Genomic DNA, 25,811 nt, shown 5'->3' on the forward strand with positions numbered 1-25,811 from the left:
ACCTCTGTACACCTCTACACACCTCTACACACCTCTGTACACCTCTGTACACCTCTACACACCTCTGTATACATCTGTACACCTCTACACGCCTCTGTACACTTCTACACACCTCTGCATTCCTCTGTACACCTCTACACACCTCTACACACCTCTGTACACCTCTGTACACCTCTACACACCTCTACACACCTCTGTACACCTCTGTACACCTCTGTATACCTCTACACATCTCTGTATACATCTGTACGCCTCTACACGCCTCTGTACACTTCTAAACACCTCTGCATTCCTCTGTACACCTCTACACACCTCTGCACTCCTCTGTACACCTCTACACACCTCTACACACCTCTGTACACCTCTGTACACCTCTGTACACCTCTACACACCTCTGTATACATCTGTACGCCTCTACACGCCTCTGTACACTTCTACACACCTCTGCATTCCTCTGTACACATCTACACACCTCTGTACACCTCTGTACACCTCTACACACCTCTACACACCTCTGTACACATCTACACACCTCTACACACCTCTGTACACCTCTACACACCTCTACACACCTCTGTACACCTCTGTACACCTCTGTACACCTCTACACACCTCTGTATACATCTGTACGCCTCTACACGCCTCTGTACACTTCTACACACCTCTGCATTCCTCTGTACACCTCTACACACCTCTACACACCTCTGTACACCTCTGTACACATCTACACACCTCTGTACACCTCTGTACACCTCTACACACCTCTGTACACATCTACACACCTCTGTACACCTCTGTACACCTCTACACACCTCTACACACCTCTGTACACCTCTGTACACTTCTACACACCTCTGCATTCCTCTGTACACCTCTACACACCTCTACACACCTCTGTACACCTCTACACACCTCTGTACACTTCTACACACCTCTGCATTCCTCTGTACACCTCTACACACCTCTACACACCTCTACACACCTCTGTACACCTCTACACACCTCTACACACCTCTGTGCACCTCTACACACCTCTGTACACTTTTTACACACCTCTGCATTCCTCTGTACACCTCTACACACCTCTACACACCTCTGTACACCTCTACACACCTCTACACCTCTGTACACATCTACACACCTCTACACACCTCTGTACACCTCTACACACCTCTACACACCTCTGTACACCTCTGTACACCTCTGTACACCTCTACACACCTCTGTATACATCTGTACACCTCTACACGCCTCTGTACACTTCTACACACCTCTGCATTCCTCTGTACACCTCTACACACCTCTACACACCTCTGTACACCTCTGTACACCTCTACACACCTCTACACACCTCTGTACACCTCTGTACACCTCTGTATACCTCTACACATCTCTGTATACATCTGTACGCCTCTACACGCCTCTGTACACTTCTAAACACCTCTGCATTCCTCTGTACACCTCTACACACCTCTGCACTCCTCTGTACACCTCTACACACCTCTACACACCTCTTCACTCCTCTGTACACCTCTACACACCTCTGCACACCTCTGTACACCTCTGTACAGCTCTACACACCTCTGTACACCTCTACACACCTATGTACACCTCTGTACACCTCTACACATCTCTAAACACCTCTACACACCTCTGTACACCTCTATACACGTCTGTACACCTATACACACCTCTGTACACCTCTTTACATGTCTGTACACCTATACACACACCTCTGTACACTTATACACACCTCTGTACGCCTCTGTACACCTCTGTACATCTCTACACACTTCTACACACCTCTACACACCTCTGTACACCTATACGCACCTCAGTACGCCTTTGTACACCTCTACACACCTCTGTACACATCTACACGCCTCTAGACACCTCTGTACACATCTGTACACCTCTACACGCCTCTGCACTCCTCTGTACACCTCTACAAACCTATGTACACCTCTACACACCTCTGTACACCTCTACACGCCTCTGTACACCTATACACACCTCTGTACACCTATACACACCTCTGTACACCTCTACACGCCTCTGTACACCTCTATACACCTCTGTACACATCTGTACACCTCTACACGCCTCTGTACACCTATACACACCTCTGTACACCTATACACACCACTGTACACCTCTATACACCTCTGTACACATCTGTACACCTCTACACACCTCTAGACACCCCTGTACACTTCTACACACCTTTACACACCTCTGCAATCCTCTGTACACCTCTACACACCTCTTTACACATCTGTACGCCTCTACAAACTTCTACACACCTCTACACGCCTCTGCACTCCTCTGTACACCTCTACACACCTCTGTACACCTATACACACCTCTATACACCTATACACTCCACTATACGCCTCTGTACACCTTTACACACCTCTGCAATCCTCTGTACACCTCTACACACCTCTTTACACATCTGTACGCCTCTACAAACTTCTACACACCTCTACACGCCTCTGCACTCCTCTGTACACCTCTACACACCTCTGTACACCTATACACACCTCTATACACCTATACACTCCACTATACGCCTCTGTACACCTTTACACTCCTCTGTACACCTCTACACACCTCTACACGCCTCTGCACTCCTCTGCACACCTCTACACGCCTCTGCACACCTCTGCGCACCTCTGCACTCCTCTGTACACCTCTGCACACCTCTACACGCCTCTGCCCACCTCGGCACTCCTCTGCACACCTCTACACACCTCTACACGCCTCTGCCCACCTCTGCACTCCTCTGCACACCTCTACACGCCTCTACACGCCTCTGCACACCTCTGCGCACCTCTGCACTCCTCTGTACACCTCTGCACTCATCTGTACACCTCTGCACACCTCTGCACACCTGAGCAATCATTGCGTAAGTGCAGAATAATTTCTGAACGTTACAAAATTTTCCTTTATCATGGAATCCATCATATAATCATCATATAATCATATAATATATCATATATATATATATATATATATATACATATACATATATCATATAATCCAGGGCTGTGCAGAGTCGTCCAGCATCAACAAGAGGATTTATAATCCCATAAATCTGCAGAGCGAGAACAGTAACTCAAACGTTCTGCTACACATGACGAGCTGACACTCCTGAGATGCTAATGCTGCTCCAGGTGCAGACGGAGTCCCTTTGAGCAGCTGTCTTCCTCCAGCAATAAAATTGGAACTCCAGCTGCCGGTGACCTCACGCCTCAAACATTTCATGTAACATACATGTTTCTCCCACTAAAGTCGAGTAGAGAAACAAAAAGCTCCAAACCTCCCAGATCACGTGACGCAGAGCGAACTGTAGGAACATGAAAACCCCCAAAAAAGATTGTGGAGAGGGGGGGGGGGGTAACAGTGAGAGTTTTACAGTGTCTCATTTCCTCTGTTTCTGTGCTGTAATGAGCTTTGAGCTGTATAAACATGCACTAACACACACAGCTTGCCTCCTTCTGTTTCCCTCTCTGACATTTAGAGCTTTTAGTTACTTGTGCAGAAGAAATGTGAGACAGGAATTAAACCACGGCTGGACGAGGAAACATCGTTCTCACACCCTGTAGACACATCTGTTTGTATTTGTATTTGTATGCATCTGTGGATGTATTTTCTTTATGTGGCTCTGGTCATGTATGTTACAGTTCAGATGCTGCTGTGATGTCCGTATCAAATACAAAACAAATGATGAACACGTGTGCAGCTTGTAGCTTTCTGCACAGGAGGGACTTGGACTCGTCATGGATCAGCAACTCCTGTCTACTAAAGTCGACTGCATTGCAAAACAAGTCTTAAAGAGTCTTTATTATTTTAACACTACTTTGTTGAAAAGGTTAAACCTGGTTCACCTGGTGAGGTGCTGTCGGCCAATCGAGTGAGTGCAAACATGCATTCCAGGGAGATGACTTTGTGACACTGAAGCTCTGCTGTTCTCAACACAACACAGATCAACAGTCGAGTTTCCAACCATTTCCACAGAAAACGACCTCATTATTCACGTTTATATTATGTTACGACCTGCAGTTGTCGTAGTGATGATGATGGGAGCAAAGGAGGAAGTCAGGTGACGTTTGAGTCCCAAATAAAGTCAGCGTTGAGTTATTTTAACATCACGTTACGTTCTTACGTCACAGATGAACTTACTTTAACCCAAATCTTTCCGGAACGTAACCGCTCACAACGTTGAACTGGGAACAAACGACCTGAGGGTTGGAGGACTTGTTGGAAATATAAAGAGTTTGGTGCATTGAGATGAACAGCTGGTTGAGATCATTCTCCAATCTGCCGTTAAATCCCTGCAGAAGAAGAACAGGAGACTCGACGATTCAAAGATTCAAGATTCAAAGGCGTAAACACAAACACTTCAGCGTAGTGGTCGACAATAAATATATAAATATGTGGAAGAATCATCATATATATATATATATATAGTCGTACATGTGTCAAACTTGTTCTCTTTTCACATTTGTTCTTTGTATCGTTCACACTGCGTTGAAGTGAAACTTACGAACACCTGAAGACTCTGAGAGTCTGAGTCAGAAGCTCTTTACAAGCAGAGTCGGGGTTTATTTAACACAAAGCTTTGTTAGCATTTGCTCATCATTGTCTCACAGATACAATCTGAAAACACAAAGAAACACACACACAAACACATTAATGCTCCCACTCGCAGCTGAATGGCGAGCCCCCTGTGGAGCGCAGCCTTGTGATAATTCAGCTCCATTGCCTCGTAAACCCTAACCTGAGTCTTTTTGTTAGTTGTCTCCGCTGCCTCTTTGTTCGCTCGGTCTTCTAGATGTTTACATTCTGCTAATTTGCAAATTAGTGCAAATACTTTTGGGGAGAAATGTAAATGTGATGCCGCCAGAGTTCTGTGTGTTTGTTTCCACACTTAGTACTAACGCATGATTCATGTTTCGGAGCTTTCAGCTCTTTTCCAAGATCATACATTGAAAAACTAAGCAGAGACTTGAAGGAAGAGACAGAACATGTGCACAGTGTTAATGTGTTGATGTTGGCGGACACAATGTTTCCTCACGATCTGGATCTGCTGGCTCGTGCATTTGTTTTGAAAGACACAACTTATTTTAATACCATTTTTCTTGAACACAGCTGTTTGCAGGATGCACAGCGACACACACTCCTGTGGAGTACCTACCGATGTTGGTCATCATGCTCGAGGGACAACAAGTTTCTCCACCTGATCCTGTAGTGTAACGTAAGGAAATTAAACTTTCTGCAGAAGAATCTGCTCCTGCTTCCTTTGAACTGCACATAACGAACAAACTCCTCAAGCTTGCGTGCATTTGAGCTGTTGTACTACCTTGTTATTTACAAGAGCTTCATCGTTTCAGGTGTTAATTCTAAAAACAAATGTTCATTTTTATCGTTTCGTCTAATTTCGCTGGTAATTAGACGCTCGGCCACATTTAGACAACAACCCAGACCTGGAGGTCCAGATGTGGAGGTCCAGACCTGGAGGTCCAGATGTGGAGGTCCAGACCTGGCGGCAGACTTGCATTTGACTTCCAGAGATGGGCTGCAGGTAAACATCGGTGAGTGTATTGATCAAACTGATTATACAATTATAAGCACATCCTCCGTATCCGTCACAACTCCTAATTAATCCAGAAAGTAAACAAAAGTCCTGGATTGGTCAGAAAACCAAGATGGCGACGGCAAACAGCAGCAGACAGAGTTGTAACATGTGGCCACCGGAGACGCCTCCCTCCATAAGTGTCTGCTGTCCTGCAGCTGTCACTCTGAGGGAGCCGCAGATTCATCCTTCCGCCTCCACCATCGTTGAGTCTAGTAAACGCACTAAACTTGGCTTCCTTGGAAACAAAAGAGGGATTTCCTCGCCACTCACTCAACACACACATGAATGTACACAAACTCTAAACGGCCAAAACACTGCGGTGGAGGTCAGACACAAGTCCTACAGTAGGAGGCCGATCTGGGATTACGAGTGAGCAGAGGTATGCATTGACACCCCCTTTGCCTCTTCCCCCCCCCAAATCCTGCATATCTTTGGGGGAGAGGATCTTTACAGTCTGGCCCTGAGCCAAACACTGAACCCTCTCTGTAATCCCCTCCTGCTGATATACACAGCTGCTGGTGTGTGTGTGTGTGTGTGTGTGTGTGTGTGTGTGTGTGTGTGTGTGTGTGTGTGTGTGTGTGTGTGTGTGTGTGTGTGTGTGTGTGTGCAGTGCGAGCCCACAATGGTTGTCTCAGTGTCTAGCCACAGTTTGTGTTTTTTCTGTCTTTTCCACGAGTCCCCTCCAGCAGACCGCTCATATCTCAATCTGCCTGACAGAGCTGAAGAGGCCTGTCAGGAGCGTGATGGATTCAGCTCCAATAGGCTGCTGCAGCCTGCAGTAACAGAAGTCAGCTGTGAACACTTGCAGGTTTCAGGTCCGTAACCCCTTTTCCTGCTCGTAATGCTGCAAATGAAACTGGAGACCTGGGCGTATTCCTGACTCCAGATGTAGTAATTCTCTCTCTCAATCACGGCTGCACCTCTTGACAAGAGCACAAAGAACTCTTCAGAGAGCACAAAGGCTGGCTGCTTACAAATGCAGTTTTTACCCCTTTTAGCACATTTCCATAAAAAGAGTTTCAAACTGTGTTGGGCAGTAACTACGTACATTTACTGACTGTACTTAAAGTACAACCCTGAAGTACTTCACTTGAGTATTCCCGTTTGCTGCTACTTTAGGGAAATCTTCTGCTTTCTACTGCACATTTACTTTATGAACTCTAGTCACGTGTTACAGATTAATAATACAACATAAACACTTCATTTATCATGTTATTAAAGGTTTAAATAAAACTCACAACCTGCCCGACAGCTTATAACGTTTATAAAAAATAGCTCCAACATTAAAAGTGCATCAGAAATTATAATTATATTCTATAACATGTAGCACCGTTGTGCAGAATGAGTACTGCTTGGAAATACGTTTACATCTTACACTTGTTGTTGTCTGTATGCAGAGAAGGAGATAAAGGAAGGTTCAGCACAAACAGAGATCGTCTTTTGTATGCCACGCATTCTTCTTGCTTTTGCAAAGCAGGCTCCTACACTACCCACAATGCAACAGGTCCTCTGCTTTACTCAGTTGTACGTGTAAAGTCATGCAGTGGACTCGTGTTGATGGACACAACACATGTTCTCCCTCCGCGGTTGTTACAGCTGCTCGTGGCTTTGACCTGTGACTGACCTGCTGTCGTGACAAAGATCCTTATAGCAGAGTACACATGCCCGTGCAAATGTACACGTTCTACTCAAGATGAGCCCCGCAGGAAGTGTGTGGTTATTAATGGAAGTGTTATAAAGCGTCTGGACCTGATTTACTTTCATTTCTCTGTATTTATTCTTATAATTAGTTCTTTATCTGTTTCTAACACGGCTGTGACATGTACATGTACTCTATCTTTTAACTTTATTATTTAACATTGTTGCTGTTTAATTAACCAGTTTAATCTCCTGTCAAACACAAAGTACACAGGGGGGGGGGGGGGGGGTTATACTAACACTAAATCTATTTATCTACAATATATTGTACTTTTGACTTCACCACATTGATGTGAACACTTTAGTTACTTCACATTATTAATACAACATAATCAACTAATACATATTATCACAGGTTAGATCTATAAAGTAACGTGCATGATGAGTGCTTGTGCATGTTTGCACTTTAACTTCGTTACATGTTTGAATGCAGAACTTTTACCTGGACCGGAGAATTACTACATTGTGGTTTTGGTACTTTTGGAGCAGATTGTTTGTAGGTCTTTATTCTCCAGAGTTCTCAGAACCAGACGTGACGTCTGTAAATGTCTTGTTTCGTTCGAACAAAAGTCCAAATACCCCCCTAGAATAGTTTACGGTGATATAAGACAAAGGAAAGCAGGACATCCTCTCATACCGTGCAGCTCGAGAGGCTTGCATCAGATAGTGCTTCACTGTTTCTGCTCGTGACGATAACGATTCATCGATTATCAAAATAGTTGACAATGAAGCGACTAATCTGTGAGCTCTGAGGTCACGAGGTCAGAGAGAGTCTAACTGCTCCTTTAAGGCCTGTCCCTCCTCCTCTTTGTGCCTCCTCTTCCACCAGATGGGATCAACCTGTTGTGCCTGATCCGGGATCAGTTCGGCAGGCAGCCCTCGTGCTTGTGCAACCGCGGGAGCGCGCGTTGCTAAACTGACCCCGGGTCTGTCCGGATGCGCGCTCTGCTCCACACCGCCTCGCGCACTCTTTCCTTCCACTCCACCGGAGCCGCGAGCAGCCCGAGTGCTTCCCACGCCTCCGAGCCCGCAGGAACATTCATCGGCAAACATTCAACAATGCGGAAACGACCGATGATTTAAAACGGGAACGGTGTGCGTTTCAAACTGGACTAACGATGTTGGGATTAAATCAGCACGGGCCTCTACTTTTTCTTTTTCCGCCGGAGTAACTGCACACACGTAAACTTTCCAGTCGGTGCGAACGGGACTCGGGTTCATAATGTCCGCGGCGCTGAGACATTTCTTTTGTCATTTTTAACTGTTTTGGATCATTTCCTGTCCATGCCCTTCTCTTTATGGACTCTTGTCTCCGTGGGAAGCAGCGATAAGAGACTTCACACCTCAGGAATCCAGCCCCACAAACTGACGCGTCAGTGAACGCCGCAGGTAGCTTAGCTAGCTTGTTAGCTAGTTTTTAAGCTAGTTTTTGTTGTTTTTATAACGCACTAACGCGCACTAACGCGCACTAACACGCACTCAAGTCAACGCTAACGCTGCTTGTGAAACGTTAGCACGTAGCTAACGTTAGCTGGGTTTTGTTGGAGGTTTTACAGTCTTAAAGGTTGTTTTTGTGTATTTTTTGTACTAACTAAGTTAGCCATCAACTCGGTGTAACTCCACCTTTAATGTTAGCTGTTGCAGCTAACGTCCAAACATGCCGCAGCTCACCGGGGGGGACGGAGACGACCTGGGAGCAAACGATGAACTGATCGCTTTTAAAGACGAAGGGGAGCAGGAGGAGAAGAGGAACGTGTCCTCGGGACGGGACCTGGACGACGTCAAGTCCTCTCTGGTCAACGAGTCCGAGTCCAGCTCAGACTCGGAGGTGAGTTAGTTAAACTGGGACCAGTCACAACTTCCAGAGGTGTGTGTGTGTGTGCGTCTTTGTTTACGTTCCAGTGTGTGGTTGTTTGTGTGCAGGCTGACAGACGCCCCAGAACCGACCTGGAGAGCAGGGCCAGACACAGCCATCTGTTTGAAGAAGGTAATCAGTGTGTGTGGGAATGCTGTGCTGTTGAAGTCACGTGATGATGTTTAGGAACAGTATGTTGTATTGCACATGGAAGTAAAGCGAGCACTGCTTCCACCATGCTACAGGGCTGAGGTGTTTGACAGGAGGTCAGGATGCTCTGCAGCTGCAACATTCAGGAGAGTTTTAAACTTCCAGGGAGCCAGGATTGTGAACATGATGCCGCTTCGATTAATTGTGCAATAAAGCTTTTTTTATTATCCTTTAATCTGCGGATTCATTTCTATATGCATCAATTTATTTTTGGTGTATATATAAAGTTAGAAAATAGTCTTTAAATATAAAGGACAGATATAAAACGGAATGAATAACCCTAAAAGAAACACTGTGGTTCAACAGCTCGACACATCAACACCTCCTGAAGTAATCAACGCTCAGCCTCTAGCCACAAATTAAAAGCTCGTGTTTGCGTCCTCCATTTCCTGTCGTAAATGTCGTCCTAACATCTTATTAAAGCAGGTTTCAGTAATGCAGTCGTCACCCTGTGGTCCGACAGATAGCTACGAGTGATTTAAGAAACTCCGTTCTTTGTTTTAAAGTATCCTTGAATCGTTTCCTCGCCAAAGCAAAGAGCGTGGTGTCTGCTCGGGTTAAACTCCAATTATCCAACCACCATCTCTGGATAACTGGTTCTACCAGTCTTACAAATAGCCGTTAGTTAGCAGCCTCTCTGTTACGTGAAACTTGTGTCTTATGTCCCTTGACCTGTCTTTCCAAACAGAGGATCAGTGTGAGACACAATAATGATGACCCGTCACTCAGCTGCTCACTGGGCCCGGCTGCATGTCTTCTAAGCAGAGTAAAGAGTAACGCACCCTCTAGGGGTCGAAGGTTAGCAGTGGTATATATATATATATATATATATATATATATATATATATATATATATATATATATATATATATATATATATATATATATATATATATATATTATAAGATTGGTCAACAGGTGTCCTCACCTTTAGCTCAGAAACGCTTCTATAGTTCTAATAAAATACAAACTCGTTGTCGTTTGACTTTTCTGTGGAGTCTAAATTGTGTGTGATGTGTTCTCAGCCCTGAGGAGGCAGCAGGATGCAGGACTCTTCCAGCCCTCGCCGTATGTTGGATATCCCTTCTTCATGATCCCAGACCTGGGGAACCTGTGTAGTCCCTACCTCGCCAACGTGCCCCCGAGTGCCAGGACGGTACGTCTGCACACACACACACACACACACACACACAGTCAGAGCGTCAGATGGTCAGGTTGCACACGCTGTTGTTGACAGACTTCACCCTTAAAGAATCTTTTTCTTTTTATCGATGTTTGGATCAAAGGTTCCTTTCATGATGAAGAAGCATGACGAGTAAAAATGTGTACATTTGTCTATTTTTGTGTTTGTGTTCATTGTTATGTTTATATTTCTTATATAATATAATAATATATTAATTTGCTCACAGTTGTAACTTTAAACTCTGCACAACAGCTTCACATTGTGGAGATATTGTTTTACTAATTGAGACTTGGATCCCACTGTGTGTGTGTGTGTGTGTGTGTGTGTGTGTGTGTGTGTGTGTGTGTGTGTGTGTGTGTGTGTGTGTGTGTGTGTGTGTGTGTGTGTGTGTGTGTGTGTGTGTGTGTAATGCCAGCAGCCTGTTATGATAAGGTGGTTTGTGATGGTACAGGGTGAGACAGGCCTGGACACAGTCTGGTGGTGAAGTTGCCCGCCTGCAGCAGGAATGAGCTCTCATCATGGCGGCTGCTGTGCTGCAGATTTGCTGCAGGATTGACGGGGTGTTGCCCAATTTCCCAGTCCCTGAAGCTTTATGGAAGCTCAGCATGGATTAGGGGGATACTGGGTGATGGTTTAATACAGTAACACTCATGGCCACTAATCTAAAAATTGCCTCGTCGGCACAGAGAGGAATTTATTTTAAGCAAACTGTTATTGCAGAGGACAGTTGAGAAGGCATGAGCTCAGGTCTGAGCAGTTCGCTGTCTGATGTGGACTTTACAACGACGGATTCTTCTCTGGAATACGACACGACACCAGCACCAGGAGCTTTACTCTCACACACGTGCACATGTACACTCCAGTAGAATAATTAAGCCATAAATAAAGACTTATTTAGATGAAATGTTCCTGTGGAGTATTACACGTTACAATAAGTAAGTGATGAATAATCCGAGTGTTTGAGACTCAGCAGTATTGTTTAGGTACATTTGACGATATGTTTAATCCATGTCATGAGCTCAGACTGAATCACAATCCAGAAACATTGTGGATGAAAAATAACTTTGGCAAATGCACTGAAAGTTATTTATTTGCAAGGTTTCTGGCGCTGTGATTGCACAGTGACACATGTTTGTGATTTCTTTTCCTTCTGTCCGCTGTGGATTTAGCCCAGACTGAACGCGCAGGCTAAACACACAGCCGAACCCACTCACACAAACACCTGCATTCCTCAGCTCTGTAACGCCCTCCCCCTCTGTTAGTGGGCCATTGTTGTCATTAGCGGAGTCTGAATAGTCCTAATGCGTGGCTCCACAGGGGGGTCGTTACATCTCATTATACCTAACGCACTGCCCGTGGCTTCTCTGGACACACACACACACACACACACATCTCCACTGTGACTGAGTGATTGTTAGTGCGCAGGCCGCATGTTGCCTCGAGACAACAGCGTTCCTCCTTCTCTTCCTCTGGTCCTCCCTCACATTTCTCTTTACACAATGGAGACCTTGTGTACTTTTCGACCTCCTCGTAAGAGCGCGAGGTGTGTTTATGAGAGACAGAAGGAGGAGATGCGCCCGCCAGTCTGAAGGCGAGTCAAGGTAAACAACTACCTGAACCATAATACAGGCTGTTTACTGTACTCATGTACTGCGGCAGGAAGCAGGAGCCAGCGTGTAGACGACCTGTCTGCTCACTACCTCCCCCACCTGCTTCCACTCTGCCGCTCACCTCTTCTCTTTAACGGCTCCACATTGACACATTAATGTTCCTTTGTCTCGTTGTGCTTGTTTTGGATAAATTGCACATTTGAATCGGCCTTTCTGCAGCAGAACCTGAGACTTTACGCTCACTCTGTAAGTGTGCAGGACGTGGAGCTCACACTGAACATAAGCATGGACCCCCCCCTCCTCCGGTTGGTTTTGCCTTCTGACAATTCCAATAAAGTTTATTCAAACACGCCTACCATCCACAATGTTGACAAAACAGAACGGCAGCATTACTTTACCTGCAGATGTGTTCTGCAGCAGGATGTAGTTCATCGAGTAAACGTGATGCAATAACAGCTGTAGCCAGCGATTAGACCTTTTCACTGCTCTGCAGCTCTTGAAGAGCGAATCGGTGCACGAGAAGAGAAAAGAGTTGAGGAAGTCAAGAGTGCTCACAGACGCTCTTTACATTTTCCATCTGTATCTCATCAACACGGGCACGGTGGTGTGAGTGGTCGACAAACGCTCGGCTTGTATATCAACAGTCCTACGTTTCCCTTTTCTGAACGATTAATACAGACCATCGCCACCTGCTGGTGACGAGAGTAACTTGCTCTCATGCAGGCGCAGAACGTACTTGGCTGGTGTCTTCGCGGTGCGTTCAAGTGCAACTTTCTGACTGCGCAACAATTGGCCTCAGTCACTGATGGTTTTTCGATGGTGGTTTGGTGTCTGTGTTTTACGTATCGGTGGTTTTCTGGTGAGTGGGTCGTCTGCGGGCGCGTTCAGTCAACACCACAGTGTTTGGTGCAAAACTCTAATAATAATAAAACAATCTCACTACAGTTTACAACACATCTGCTTTTGTTGGCAGAAACATTTGTCAGGATTCTAAAATAAGTCAATGATGAAATGTGTGGCACTAAGAAATACAAACACACAGCTGTCTCAGGTTTGCTGACTTTTTAAATCGGACACGCACACACACACTTTTCACACCTGAGCAGCAGTGAAAGGAGGAGGACTGAGGAGAGATACTGTGTGTGTGTGTGTGTGTGTGTGTGTGTGTGTGTGTGTGTGTGTGTTAAAGTTGGTCCCTTTCAGCGAGCTGAACAATCCCAGAGTTCCTCTGTTTACTCGACATTGTCTCCAGAGTCTTAAAATACCAAGAGGATGACCTGTTTAAAACAACAGCCTGATGCAGACCGGCTCCTACATACATGCAAACATAAAGACATTATAACACAGCTGTGGGCTGATGAACAGACATCAGGACGCACTAGAGAGCGAAGCGACGCTCAAATGTGAGGATTTGCTTGTCTGTTGCAGCCCAACAGCAGACGCTAGCCTCAGGACTGATGAGCAGGGTAATGGATCTGATTCAGACACAACTCCACTTCTTGGTTCTTCAAAGAGCAAACTTGGATTTATTACATCTTTGTTCAGTGAAAGCTTCAGTTCTAACTGCATCGCTTCTTCATGGAGTTGTTCTGTGCTGGCTTGATCCTCAGCTCTTTGTCTCCAACGTGTGTGTGTGTGTGTGTGTGTGTGTGTGTGTGTGTGTGTGTGTGTGTGTGTGTGTGTGTGTGTGTGTGTGTGTGTGTTTCATAAACAGCAGTAAGCCTAATAACTTTCCCCTCTAGTCACACAGTGATGTTATGCTTCCCTCAGTAATAGACTCTGATTGTGCAGCAGGGGTGTGTGTGTGTGTGTGTGTGTGTGACTGTGTGCATTGATTTCCCTGGTATTTCCAACAGCTGGATCCAGTTAGCGCTCTCAGCCAGAGCTTCCTCAGGCCTCAGAGTGGGGGACGGGATGAGGGTGTGTGTGAGTGTGTGAGAGATAAGTCATGGGTGTGTGTTTGCATTGTTGTCTGAAGATAAAATAAGATGAGCTGCAGATACCAGTAATTATGAGGGGAAAATGTAATTAGCAGCAGTTTCCATGATGGCTCCTTATTGTGCTGACTGGGTCTTTTTATTGTTCCCTGTTTAGCAGTCAGTGCGTTGATGTGCACTTAAAGGCGCCCTGTGGACTTTCTGACCACTGTGGCTCCATGCTTTTACCAGTGGGTTTTCTTTTAAGTTGTTCCCCGCACGAGGACGTACATGCATGTCACAGGTAATGTGCTGCAGTTTATTTGAAGACATTTTAATGCGTAAATGTTACATATTATACCTTTTTAAGTGAGCGGGTTACAGTGGGCTCTGTGCACTAAGTCTCAAAGGTTCTGTGTATGAGAACGCAGATTTCTGGTCCATATAACCTCGTTTTTAAATCGGCTTTTTACCTGCAACGTCACACGGGGAGAATATTAACTGGAGCTGTGTGTGAGAACGCAAAATGTCCGACTCATTCGCACCGGAAATGAAACGGACTTCACCTCGCCAGCTGCCGAGTCCTCGCTCTGTTGCAGGTCGAGTTCCCAGAACGCGAGAACTACATCTCCAAGAATGCAAATGTCTTTCTCCCTCCGCGGCCTCAGGGAGCGCAGGCGTTCTGTGTTCTGCTGCTGAAGTCTAAAGCGTAATAATTCATAAACACGTCGGTTGTTGGTCAGCAGGAGATGGTGGAGCCACTGTCCCCTGCACATTCTCTTGTTGTGGGTCAGAGGTCACAGTGGTGAGTCTGTTGACGTCACTCACAGTTGAATGAGCACCAAAGGCCTTTTTTTCTCTCTGAGGGTCTCTGTCTGAGTCGATGGTGGGGGGTCCCCTCGTCTCAGACTGCTCGGTCAACAGTGGGACCCGTGGGGGGGTGGGGCGGAGGCAAACTCTGTGGATTCTGTTCTTTGTCTAACTGAAGACCCAGAGCGCTCACACACACTCTCATACACTCACACACACTCACACTCACACACACACATACACTCACACACACACACACTCACACTCACACTCCCCATTTGACCATCAGCACAACATTCTTCTTCTCCTGCTCATTAAGTGTTGCAGGACTATGAATATGAAAGAACATGAACAGTGAACTTGCTGGTGTTGTGCAGCTCAGCAGTAAAACATGTTCATTGCGTTAATGAACACTTTGACTTAATATCTTTGGGAACAAGCTTTCTATTCCATGACTAAGACGAGGAGACAGCACAGCGTCATTAAACACCGTTACAGCTGGGTCACCTGTCCTCTCTGTCCACAGTACCTGCCGTTTCAGTGGCCTCTGCTCGACGTCCCAGGAAGAGCATCTATGAGAGACTCTGCTACTCCGACACACCTGGTGAGACACACACACACACACACACAGAACATCAGTAACATCTGCATGTTTAGGGAGACTAATATAATCAGTTGACATTGATATCTTCTGGATATGAATAAAGTTAATATTCATTTGATTTTAAAGATTCACTTAAATTAAAAACTTCCCTCGTTGAAGAAAATCAGTTTCTTCTTCTTATTATTGGGCTTTTAAAACAGGCTGAAGCTCTGACATGGTGGAGATCTGTCCGTCACTGATACTATAAATAACTAGATACAGAAGATCTGAGAAAACTGCAGCTCTTCACTCTGTGTTTGTCTCGACTGTATTTGTAGTTGTAATTAAATGTTATTGTCTTAACATCTGTGGGTGTCAGTGGCACAAGTGGAAAGATGTAATACCATCCGTCAACCATTAAAGGATCTAATGTTACTCGACTCGGAGCGAGCTGAGCGGATCCTACACGCTGGAGATAACTCGCTGCAGACCACTGATTGGTGGGAGAATCATCCTGCACAAACAAGGCAGCTGTGAAACCATGTTCAGCCCGACACTTGCTGGATTCTGTGTTTGGTTGCCGATGAAAGAATCCAGCGAGTGTCGCGCTGAAGACGATTTCTCGGCATTTTTTAGGCGATCAGCTGATGAGCCCGTCGACACAGAGGGTTATTATCAGTGGGGGAGCGGAGTCGTACCGTGCAGTGGGAACATTATGTCGTCTTTTGTTATTAGCAGAACTAACATGTTTATAATATACTGCAGATACAAAGTGTCGGTTCAGTAGGTGAGAGGGTGAAGGTTGTTGTTGAGACTCTCTGTTGAAGCGTTCGTTCATATGATCACTGAAGAAGCATCTCCAGTAACTGTGTGTGTGTGTGTGTGTGTGTGTGTGTGTGTAGTCTAACAATGTGCCGGTGGTGCAGCACCCCCACATGACCCACCTCCATCCACTACTGTCCTATAGCCCGGAGGCCTTCTCCCCTCAGAGGGCTTCACCCGGCTTCTCTCCTGACGCAGGTAAGTCTCACGTCTCCTCCAATGACACCCTTCCACATAGTGCACGACCACATACACCTGAACAATAACCGCTCCTGTTATTTTACAATAAACACTGATAGATGGGGCTGTACCAAGTTCGACACCTCGGTAACAATCCATCCATCGTCTACCGCTTATCCGGGGTTGGGTCGTGGGAGCAGCAGCTCCAGTAAGAAACCCCAAACGTCCCTTCTCCGGGCCACATCCTCCAGCTCCAACTGGGGGATCCCGAGGCGTTCCCAGTGAGGAGATATAATCTCCACCGAGTCCTGGGTCTTCCCCGGCGTCTCTTCTCAGCTGGACGTGCCTGGAACACCTCTCTAGGGAGGCGCCCAAGTGTCTCCTTACTAGATGGCCGAACCACCTCAACTGGCTCCTTTCAACGCAAACGAGCAGCGGCTCTACTCCGAGTCTCTCACGGATGGCTGAGCTTCTCACCCTATCTCTAAGGGAGACGCCAGCCACCCGTCTGAGAAAACACATTTCGGCCGCTTGTACCCGTGATCTCGTTCTTTCGGTCATGACCCAGCCTTCATGACCATAGGTGAGGGTAGGAACGAAGATCGAAAGCTTTGTCTTCTGGCTCAGCTCTCTTTTCGTCACAACGGTGAGGTAAAGCAAATGTAATACCACCCCCGCTGCTCCGATTCTCCGGCCAATCTCTCGCTCCATCGTGCCCTCACTCGCGAACAAGACCCCGAGGTACTTGAACTCCTTCACTTGGGGTAAGGGCTCATTCCCTACCCGGAGTAGGCAATCCACCGGTTTCCTGCTGAGAGCCATGGCCTCAGATTTTGAGGTGCTGATCCTCATCCCAACCCACACTCTGCTGCGAACCGATCCAGTGACTGCTGAAGGTCACAGACCGATGATGCCATAAGGACCACATCATCTACAAAGAGCAGCGATGAGCTCCTCAGGCCACCAAACTGCAACTCCTCTCCTCCACGACTACGCCTCGATATCCTATCCATGAAAATTACAAACGGGATTGGTGATAAAGCGCAGCCCTGGCGGAGGCCAACATTCACTGGAAACGAGTCCGACTTACTGCCGAGTATCCGGACACAACTCTCGCTTTGGGCGTACAGGGATTGGATGGCCCTCAGAAGTGACCCCCTCACCCCATACTCCCGCAGCACCTCCCACAGTATCACCCGGGAGACCCGGTCATACGCCTTCTCCAGATCCACAAAACACATGTAGACCGGATGGGCGTACTCCCAGGCCCCCTCCAGGATCCTTGCGAGAGTTAAGAGTTGGTCCGTTGTTCCACGACCAGGACAGAATCCGCATTGTTCCTCTTCAATCAGAGGTTTGACTACCGGCCAAACCCTCCTTCCCAGCACCTTGGAGTAGACTTTACCGGGGAGGCTGAGAAGTGTGATACCCCTGTAGTTGGCACACACTCTCATTTCCCCCTTTTTTGAATAGGGGAACCACCACCCCGGTCTGCCATCCCCTAGGCACTGTCCCAGACTTCCACGCAATGTTGACGAGGCGTGTCAACCAAGACAGCCCCTCAACACCCAAAGCCTTCAGCATTTCTGGACGGATCTCATCAACCCCTGCGGCTTTGCCACTGTGGAGTTGTTTGACTACCTCAGTGACTTCCAACAGGGAAATTGACGAAGGTCCCCCATCAGCTTCCAGCTCTGCCTCTACCATAGAGTTAGTTGGATTCAGGAGTTCCTCAAAGTGCTCCTTCCACCGGCCGATGACCTTCTCAGTCGAAGTCAGCAGGGTCCCACCCTTGCTGTACACAGCTTGGATGGTTCCTCGCTTCCCCCTCCTGAAGTGCCAGATGGTTTTCCAGAAGCACCTTGGTGCCGACCGAAAGTCCTTCTCCGAACTTCTCCCACACCCGCTGCTTTGCCTCTGCAGAGGCTGCCGCCCTTCGAGTCCATCTGTACCCTGCAACTGTTTCCAGAGTCCTCCCGGATAACATGACCCGGAAGGACTCCTTCTTCAGTCGAACGGCTTCCCTGACCACCGGGGTCCACCACAGTGTTCGAGGGTTACTGCCCCTTGAGGCACCTGAGACCTTGAGACCACAGCTCCTCACCGCAGCTTCAGCAATCGTGGTTTTGAACATCGCCCACTCAGGGTCAATGCCCCCAACCTCCACAGGGATGTCTGAAAAGCTCCGCCGGAGGTGTGAGTTAAAGATCCCCAGGACAGGGTCTTCCTCCAGACGTTCCCAGTTCATCCCGCACTACCCATTTGGGTTTACGAGGTCTGTCCAGAGTCTTCCCCCACCCCTTGATCCAACTCACCACCAGATGGTGATCAGTTGACAGCTCCGCCCCTCTCTTCACCCGAGTGTCCAAAACATGCGGCCTCAGATCGGATGATACGATTACAAAATCGATCATTGACCTTTGGCCTAGGGTGCTCTGGTACCACGTGCACTTATGAGCATCCTTATGTTCGAACATGGTGTTTGTTATGGCCATTCCATGACTAGCACAGAACTCCAACAAGATCAGGGAGGCTGTTCCTCCCGATCACGCCTTTCCAGGTGTCTCCATCGCTTCCCACGTGTGCGTTGAAGTCTCCCAGCAAGACTACGGAGTCCCCTACTGGAGCCCCCTGCAGGGTCTCCAAGAAGGCCGAATACTCCGAACTGCGGTTTGGGGCATAGGCACAAACAACAGTCAGAGTTTTCCCCCCCATAACCCGAAGGCATAGGGAGGCGACCCTCTCGTCCACTGGGGTGAACTCCAACGTAGCGGCGCTCAGCCGGGGGCTTGTGAGTCATCAGACAAGGCTCCAGACAACACAGCTTTCAGGTTCATAGGGACACACAAACCTCTCCACCACGGTATGGTGATGGTTCCTGGAATCGTCCCCCTGACCCCCCTCAACCCCAGCGTGGATTCTTTTTGTTTTTTCTACAAACTTGTTTTGTACAAAGACCCCTGTAACAAAACACAAACTCCATGTACTTCAACATTATTAATGTGATGATCTGCCAAAAACTTCATTTTTATGAAATTACACTTTTACGCATCATAATAACGTTACAATTTATCTTTGCTCAATACTATTTTTTACTGAATAGAGGTTGAACGCATCATAATGTAACTCAATGCACCCTTGTTAACGTTATCTTTGAGCTAACTAGCTCTACTGCAGATCTCAACATGGATTTGTTGTTGACTGTAGCATCATCAGGGACCACGTTAGTCTCCAGCTTTGACTCCTGGTGGTACTGAAGTACTCACACAGGCAGTTCTCATGACATCTCTACTACAATATTATAATAGAATATAAGTGTAGCCTGCAAAAAAACTCAAATGTTGAATGTTTGAATGTCAACGTTTTGAGTGAGGCTTAAATCCCTTGTGATGATACTCTCACCTGAGCAGGTATGTCGAGGACTCCCTGCTACCCCGTTTCTCCTGGAGGCATGGCTCAGATCCCTCACCCTCTCGGATGGCTGTGAGTGAAACAACAACTCTCTGTAAACGTCAATGTGAGTGTTGGAGAAGTGGGCCGAACATTTGACGGTGTGCTTGTCTTTGTCTTCACGTAGGCAGGGACAGACGATGTATCCCATCGCAGGAGGCTTCTCCCCTGCTGCGCTGGCTATGAATGCTTCCATGTCAAGGTAAGTACGTGCAGCTTCTTAGCTGCTCCACGACGAGCCGTCTGTTGCTAATGTTTTAAAAAACGGATCTTTTGAAGAACGTTGTGCAGTCGTGCTTTTTCCAACGTGAGAAAATGAGCTCATTGTTGTCTCCTGTAGATTTAGTCCTGATGTTTGGAGAATAACGTTGAACATGTACAAGAACATTTTTATTATTTCATAAACAAAAAGTCATATTTTCATTAGAGTTTCTGGAAAAGATCAAAACCATCTTCTTTTCCCAATAACACATTAATACTACACAGAAACTATTTACGTACACTATATATTATATTTACATTTTATATAGTTTGTTAGTTTGTTCCTGCCATGACTTGTAATACTCAGCAAGGCTGCAGTAGAGAGAGAGCAGCAGCGGGGGGGGGGGGGGGGGGCAGAGCAACATGTTCAGGATACACTTTCAGATAATGTAACAAAAGGTTGTTTTAAATAAAGAAACCAGCTGCAGCTGTAATCAATAAAGATTCAATCATTTATTATTATTCTTAATATTATTAATAATAGTATTATTGTATATAATCATATATATGTAACTTTACTGGGTCTTGATCTGCGGTGTTGACTTGAACGTGTGCTGTGTGTTTGGTGGGCAGCTTGGTGTCGGGTAACTTCTCCCCACGTCTGGTGCCGACCCCCCAGTCGTCCATCCCCCACCCCGCCATCGTGCACACGGGAGTGAAGCAGGAGCCTGGAGGCAGCTGCCTGCCCGGGTAACAACATCTAACTGACCCTCTCTTTATTACTGCTAATGAAAGCACGTCATAAACCACACATATTACACGTGTGCAGGAATGTTCTGAAGACTTTCTTTTGTTCCTGTAGAAGGTCTATGGCTGACGTCCAGCAGGAGAAAGAAGACGAGAAGAAGCCGCACATTAAGAAGCCGCTGAACGCTTTCATGTTGTACATGAGGGAGGAGAGGCCCAAAGTGGTGGCTCAGTGCAAAGTGAAGGAGAGCGCCACCATCAACCAAATACTGGGACAGAGGGTGTGTGTGTGTGTGTGTGTGTGTGTGTGTGTGTGTGTGTGTGTGTGTGTGTGTGTGTGTGTGTGTGTGTGTGTGTGTGTGTGTGTGTGTGTGTGTGTGTGTGTGTGGTGTGTGTGTGTGTGTGTGTGTGTGTGTGTGTGTGTGTGTGTGTGTGTGTGTGCACCACTGACACTGTGATGTCTTCTGTCCACAGTGGCATTCTCTGTCCAAAGAGGAACAAGCCAAATATTACGAACTGGCTCGTAAAGAGCGACTCCTCCACTCCAAGCTGTACCCGGGCTGGTCAGCCAGAGATAACTACGTGAGTGCAGCCGCACACACGACACACACTGCTGCATGTTTACATCCCTCACTGTCCGCTCACGTCCCCTGTTTGTTTGTGTGCAGGGGAAGAAGAAGAAGAGGAAGAGGGCGAAGAGTGAAACTCAGTTTGAAGGTAAGACGATGCTAAATATTGAACACTTTGCAGACAGAGAGACACACACACACACAGAGAGACACATGGCCTTTCAAACGCCAGGAGGAGCCAGATGTGTTTAAAGCAGACGTGTTAAAATACCTTTTAAATGCCATTGTGGTGCCGCAGAGACGTCCCGGCCTTCACATCATATTCTACACACACAGAACAAGTCTGTTTGGTTCGATCCTTACAAAAGATGATGTAACTGTAATGATGTATGATATCATGTCGCAGTATCAGTCAGAATATTTGCAATTGCTACTTGTTCCTTTCACTGGCATGTGACCACGTGAAGTTTGATGTCAACGATCACATGTTGCTCCCCCAAACTTCAGTCTGATGACTTTATGTTTTTGTTGCTCAGATCCTGAGGAGGACTTCCCCCTGCAGCTGAAGAGACCCCGTGTGCCACCTGAGGAGCCGCCTCACACACACACTCTGCACACACAGACTGCACACACACACCCCCGCTCCCACCTGACACAGCCGCATACCGTCTCCCACCTGACGCACACACACCTGTCCCAGGCCAGCCCCGCCTCCTCCCTGGACTCCCCGGCGACGCCGACCACCGCGCTGGCCTCGCCCGCCGCTCCGGCCCCGACCCACACCGAGCACACGCACTCCTCCTACAGCGGACACACGTCGCCGTACGCCGAGCAGCTGCAGCCGCTGTCCCTCACCACCAAACCTCACCGGACCCCCTACCCTCTGAGCCGCAACACCGTCACTCCGGGACCCTCCACTCCGACGTCCTCCTGCGACACCCCCACCTCCTCGCCCCACGCGGCTCCTTCCAGGTGTTCACCCCCTCCTCCGCCCTTCCTCGTCCCGCCTCCTACCTCCGCTCACCAATCAGCAGCGAGCTCCCACGGTGCCTTAACTGCGTCACAGCCGTTCTCCCTCAGAAGAACCAATCAGCTGTGAGGAGCCGGTTTCACTCTGTGAATCATCCAATCAAAAGAACAATGAAATCACAAACAGACACTTGGACATGATTTGTACCTCGTTTTTTAATGCTGTAAATAAGCTCTTTTTGTTTTTTACTTTTTTATAGATGTATCCCGTTTTATATTAGTATGAAAAGGACAAATAATTGGTCAATATTTGACTACATCTCTAACTTCATGAAACGGTGCATTGTTTTGGAAACTCTCACTATTTCTAATTACTTTCTACGATCAACTTGTTGTAATTGAAAGCGAGGGGTAGGGGTGTGTTTGTTTAAGATGCTTTTCTTCACCTGGTAGTTCTGAGTGTAAATCTATTTTCTGGTTCTGTGTTAATAAATATTCACTGAGTTCTGACACGCTGCCTGTGTGATGATGGGAGTTGTTGTTTTTCTCACAGGTCCAAAGAGACGCGGAGAGAAGACGTCACAACTCACACAAGATGCACAAACTTTCAGATTCAGTGTGATTTACACTTTATCATTATCTGATTACTATCAGAATTCATTTCCATAAATCCCCTTAGAAATATTAGAAAGAGAAACAGACTCGTAACTGCAGAACAAAATTCATATTTATATATAATATGAATATATATATATATATTTATATAAAATGTATTTATATAGATATATATATATTTTTTATATATAAATAAATGCATATATGAATATATTTATATAAAATGTATTTATATAAATATATATTTTATATATATAAATACGAATATATATATATATATATATATTAATATTTACATTAAGTGTATTAATATATATTTACATATAAATATATATATATTTAAAAAGATAAATATATATTTATTTATATCTAAAAAATATAAATTTACATATATATATATATATAATAATGAACGTGTAAGAGAACATAACAAAACTAAAACAAATAAATTACAACATGTAAAAATAAGACCATAAAATGTCTTCAAAGCTCCACCAGACTTTATTTCCTGTCAGTAAAAGAAGGGAGCTAGTTTGAATAAACACAGGCTGGAGTTCAGTGTCAGCATGAGGGGTTGTTAGGGTGCAGGATAAATACTGATAAATTGGGGATATGAAATATATTCTTTTGTTTAATAAAGCCTGAAATGTGCTCCTTCCCTGAAAGAGCTCACGACTGTGAACGCCTGTTTACTGGTCAGCAGATGAGCGTTGAGGCGTCTGGAGGAGCCAACACCTGAGGAAGACGTGCAGAGAGAGTGCACGTGTCGTTTCCCAACACAGAGAAGAAAGAAAGTTACGCAACACTGTGAGACATCAACACGTGATCCTCCTGTAACAGCCTGCAGAGGGAAGTCCATATATGGTCACACAGGTGTGACTGCAGGTTGTGATCAGAATCAGAATCTTTTTTATTGCCAAGTAAGTTTGCACCTATAAGGAATTTTCTGTGGTACGTAGGTGCTAATCGTCAAATATATACAAAAAATAACATTATATACAAAATATAGACAGAAGGGACAAAATATAGAATGTAGACAATATGTCATATACAATATAAGCATTACGTTAATGTAACGTGTAGAGGGGGGAGGGAGAGAACGTGTCAGCGGGGGTCTCTGGCCTTGTTGATGAGGCCAACTGCTGAGGGGAAGAAACTGTTTCTATGGCGAGAGGTTTTGGTCCTGATGGACCGCAGCCTCCTGCCGAATGGGAGTGACACAAAGAGTCTGTGTTCAAGGAGGGAGGGGTCAGCTGCAATCTTACCTGCACGCTTCCGAGTCCTGGAGGTGTGCAGGTCCTGGAGGGATGGCAGATTGCAGCTGATCACCTTCTCCGCAGAGCGAATGACACGCTGCAGTCTGACCTTGTCCCGGTCAGGGGCAGCAGCGTACCAGATGGTGATGGAGGAGGTGAGGATGGACTCGATGATGGCAGTGTAGAAGTGCATCATCATCATCGTCTTTGGCAGGTTGAATTTCCTCAGCTGCCGCAGGAAGTACATCCTCTGCTGTGCCTTCTTGATGAGGGAGGTGGTGTTCAGCTCCCACTTCAGGTCCTGGGCGATGATGGTGCCCAGGAAGCGTAAGGACTCCACTGTGTCCACCGGGGAGTCACTCAGGGTGATTGGGGCAGGTGTGGCTGGGCTCTTCCTGAAGTCCACTATCATCTCCACTGTCTTTAGAGCGTTGAGCTCCAAGTGGTTCACACTGCACCAGGTCACCAGTCGTTCAATCTTCCACCTGTAGGCTGACTCATGCCCGCCAGAGATGAGTCCGATGAGGGTGGTGTCGTCCGCGAACTTCAGGAGCTTGACAGACCGGTGACTGGAGGTGCAGCTGTTGGTGTACAGGGAGAAGAGCAGAGGAGAGAGAATGCAGCCTTGGGGGGATCCGGTGCTGATGGTCCTGAAGTCAGAGACATGTTTCCCTAGCTTCACGTGCTGTCTCCTGTCAGACAGGAAGTCTGTGATCCACCTGCAGGTGGAGTCAGGGACACTCAGCTGGGAGAGCTTGTCATGTAGCAGAGATGGGATGATGGTGTAGAAGGCAGAGCTGATGTCTATGTTAAGATAGACTTAATGAACAATGTCTTATTCATTAAGTTTACAAATTATATATACCATTTGTTCATGTCTGAAGACATAACATGAGGCCCATGCCCTAAGGAAGTTAAGGGGGCCTCTCAAAGGTCATGAGAAGATAACCTCCACATGGCATAGATTGCCGTGGCGCCATAGAGTCTGGACAAGTCAATGTTGATGATTGAAAGGTTGGGTTTCATAAAGTGTGTGTGTTCATTTACAGCCCCTACTTAAGGAAAATATTCTCTTTGTCAGTTTGGACACTACTCAGCTGTGCTTGGAAGCAGGTAGTATTCTCATTATTATTGTTTGTTGTGCAACAAAATAATAATTAATCAACTATATTTGTGTCTGTGCTTTATTGATTCCTCTCTGTTTCATACCACAATGTTGTGAGCGATAAATATCCTCGACATTACTTGGAGGTCCTACCAACGAGATGCCAATGCTGCGAGTTGCTGCGTTTTTTCTTTGGGATATCCAATTTTCCTTGGCCAGGCATCCATAGAGACGGCTGTGGTAAAATCTCAAAGAATTGAGAAACCAGACTTGGATTTCCAGTGAAAAAATACCAACTCATAGTAAGCAAAACGAATTTGGAGTGTATTAACTTTGAAGTTGTATTGGTTACTTTTTGAAATAAAAATAAATAAAAACAAAGCAGGGGAGA

General features: G+C 46.3%; 1 protein-coding gene across 1 annotated transcript; it reads left to right on the top strand.

Annotated features, from left to right (window-relative positions):
- The first annotated feature begins 8,190 nt into the window (after nucleotides 1-8,190).
- Nucleotides 8,191-22,954, top strand: LOC115016853 (transcription factor 7-like 1-B). The gene is made up of 13 exons (XM_029444926.1): nucleotides 8,191-8,728; nucleotides 8,975-9,167; nucleotides 9,263-9,326; nucleotides 10,430-10,560; nucleotides 15,450-15,527; nucleotides 16,409-16,526; nucleotides 19,919-19,991; nucleotides 20,086-20,160; nucleotides 20,793-20,909; nucleotides 21,022-21,187; nucleotides 21,381-21,488; nucleotides 21,575-21,623; nucleotides 22,012-22,954. Exons 2-13 carry the CDS (start codon nucleotides 8,997-8,999, stop codon nucleotides 22,572-22,574), a joined length of 1,713 nt encoding a protein of 570 aa, XP_029300786.1. The 5' UTR covers nucleotides 8,191-8,728; nucleotides 8,975-8,996; the 3' UTR covers nucleotides 22,575-22,954.
- The last annotated feature ends 2,857 nt before the right edge of the window (nucleotides 22,955-25,811 follow it).

The sequence above is a fragment of the Cottoperca gobio genome, chromosome 12, assembly GCF_900634415.1.
Source record: "Cottoperca gobio chromosome 12, fCotGob3.1, whole genome shotgun sequence".
NCBI classification, from domain to species: Eukaryota; Metazoa; Chordata; class Actinopteri; order Perciformes; family Bovichtidae; genus Cottoperca; species Cottoperca gobio.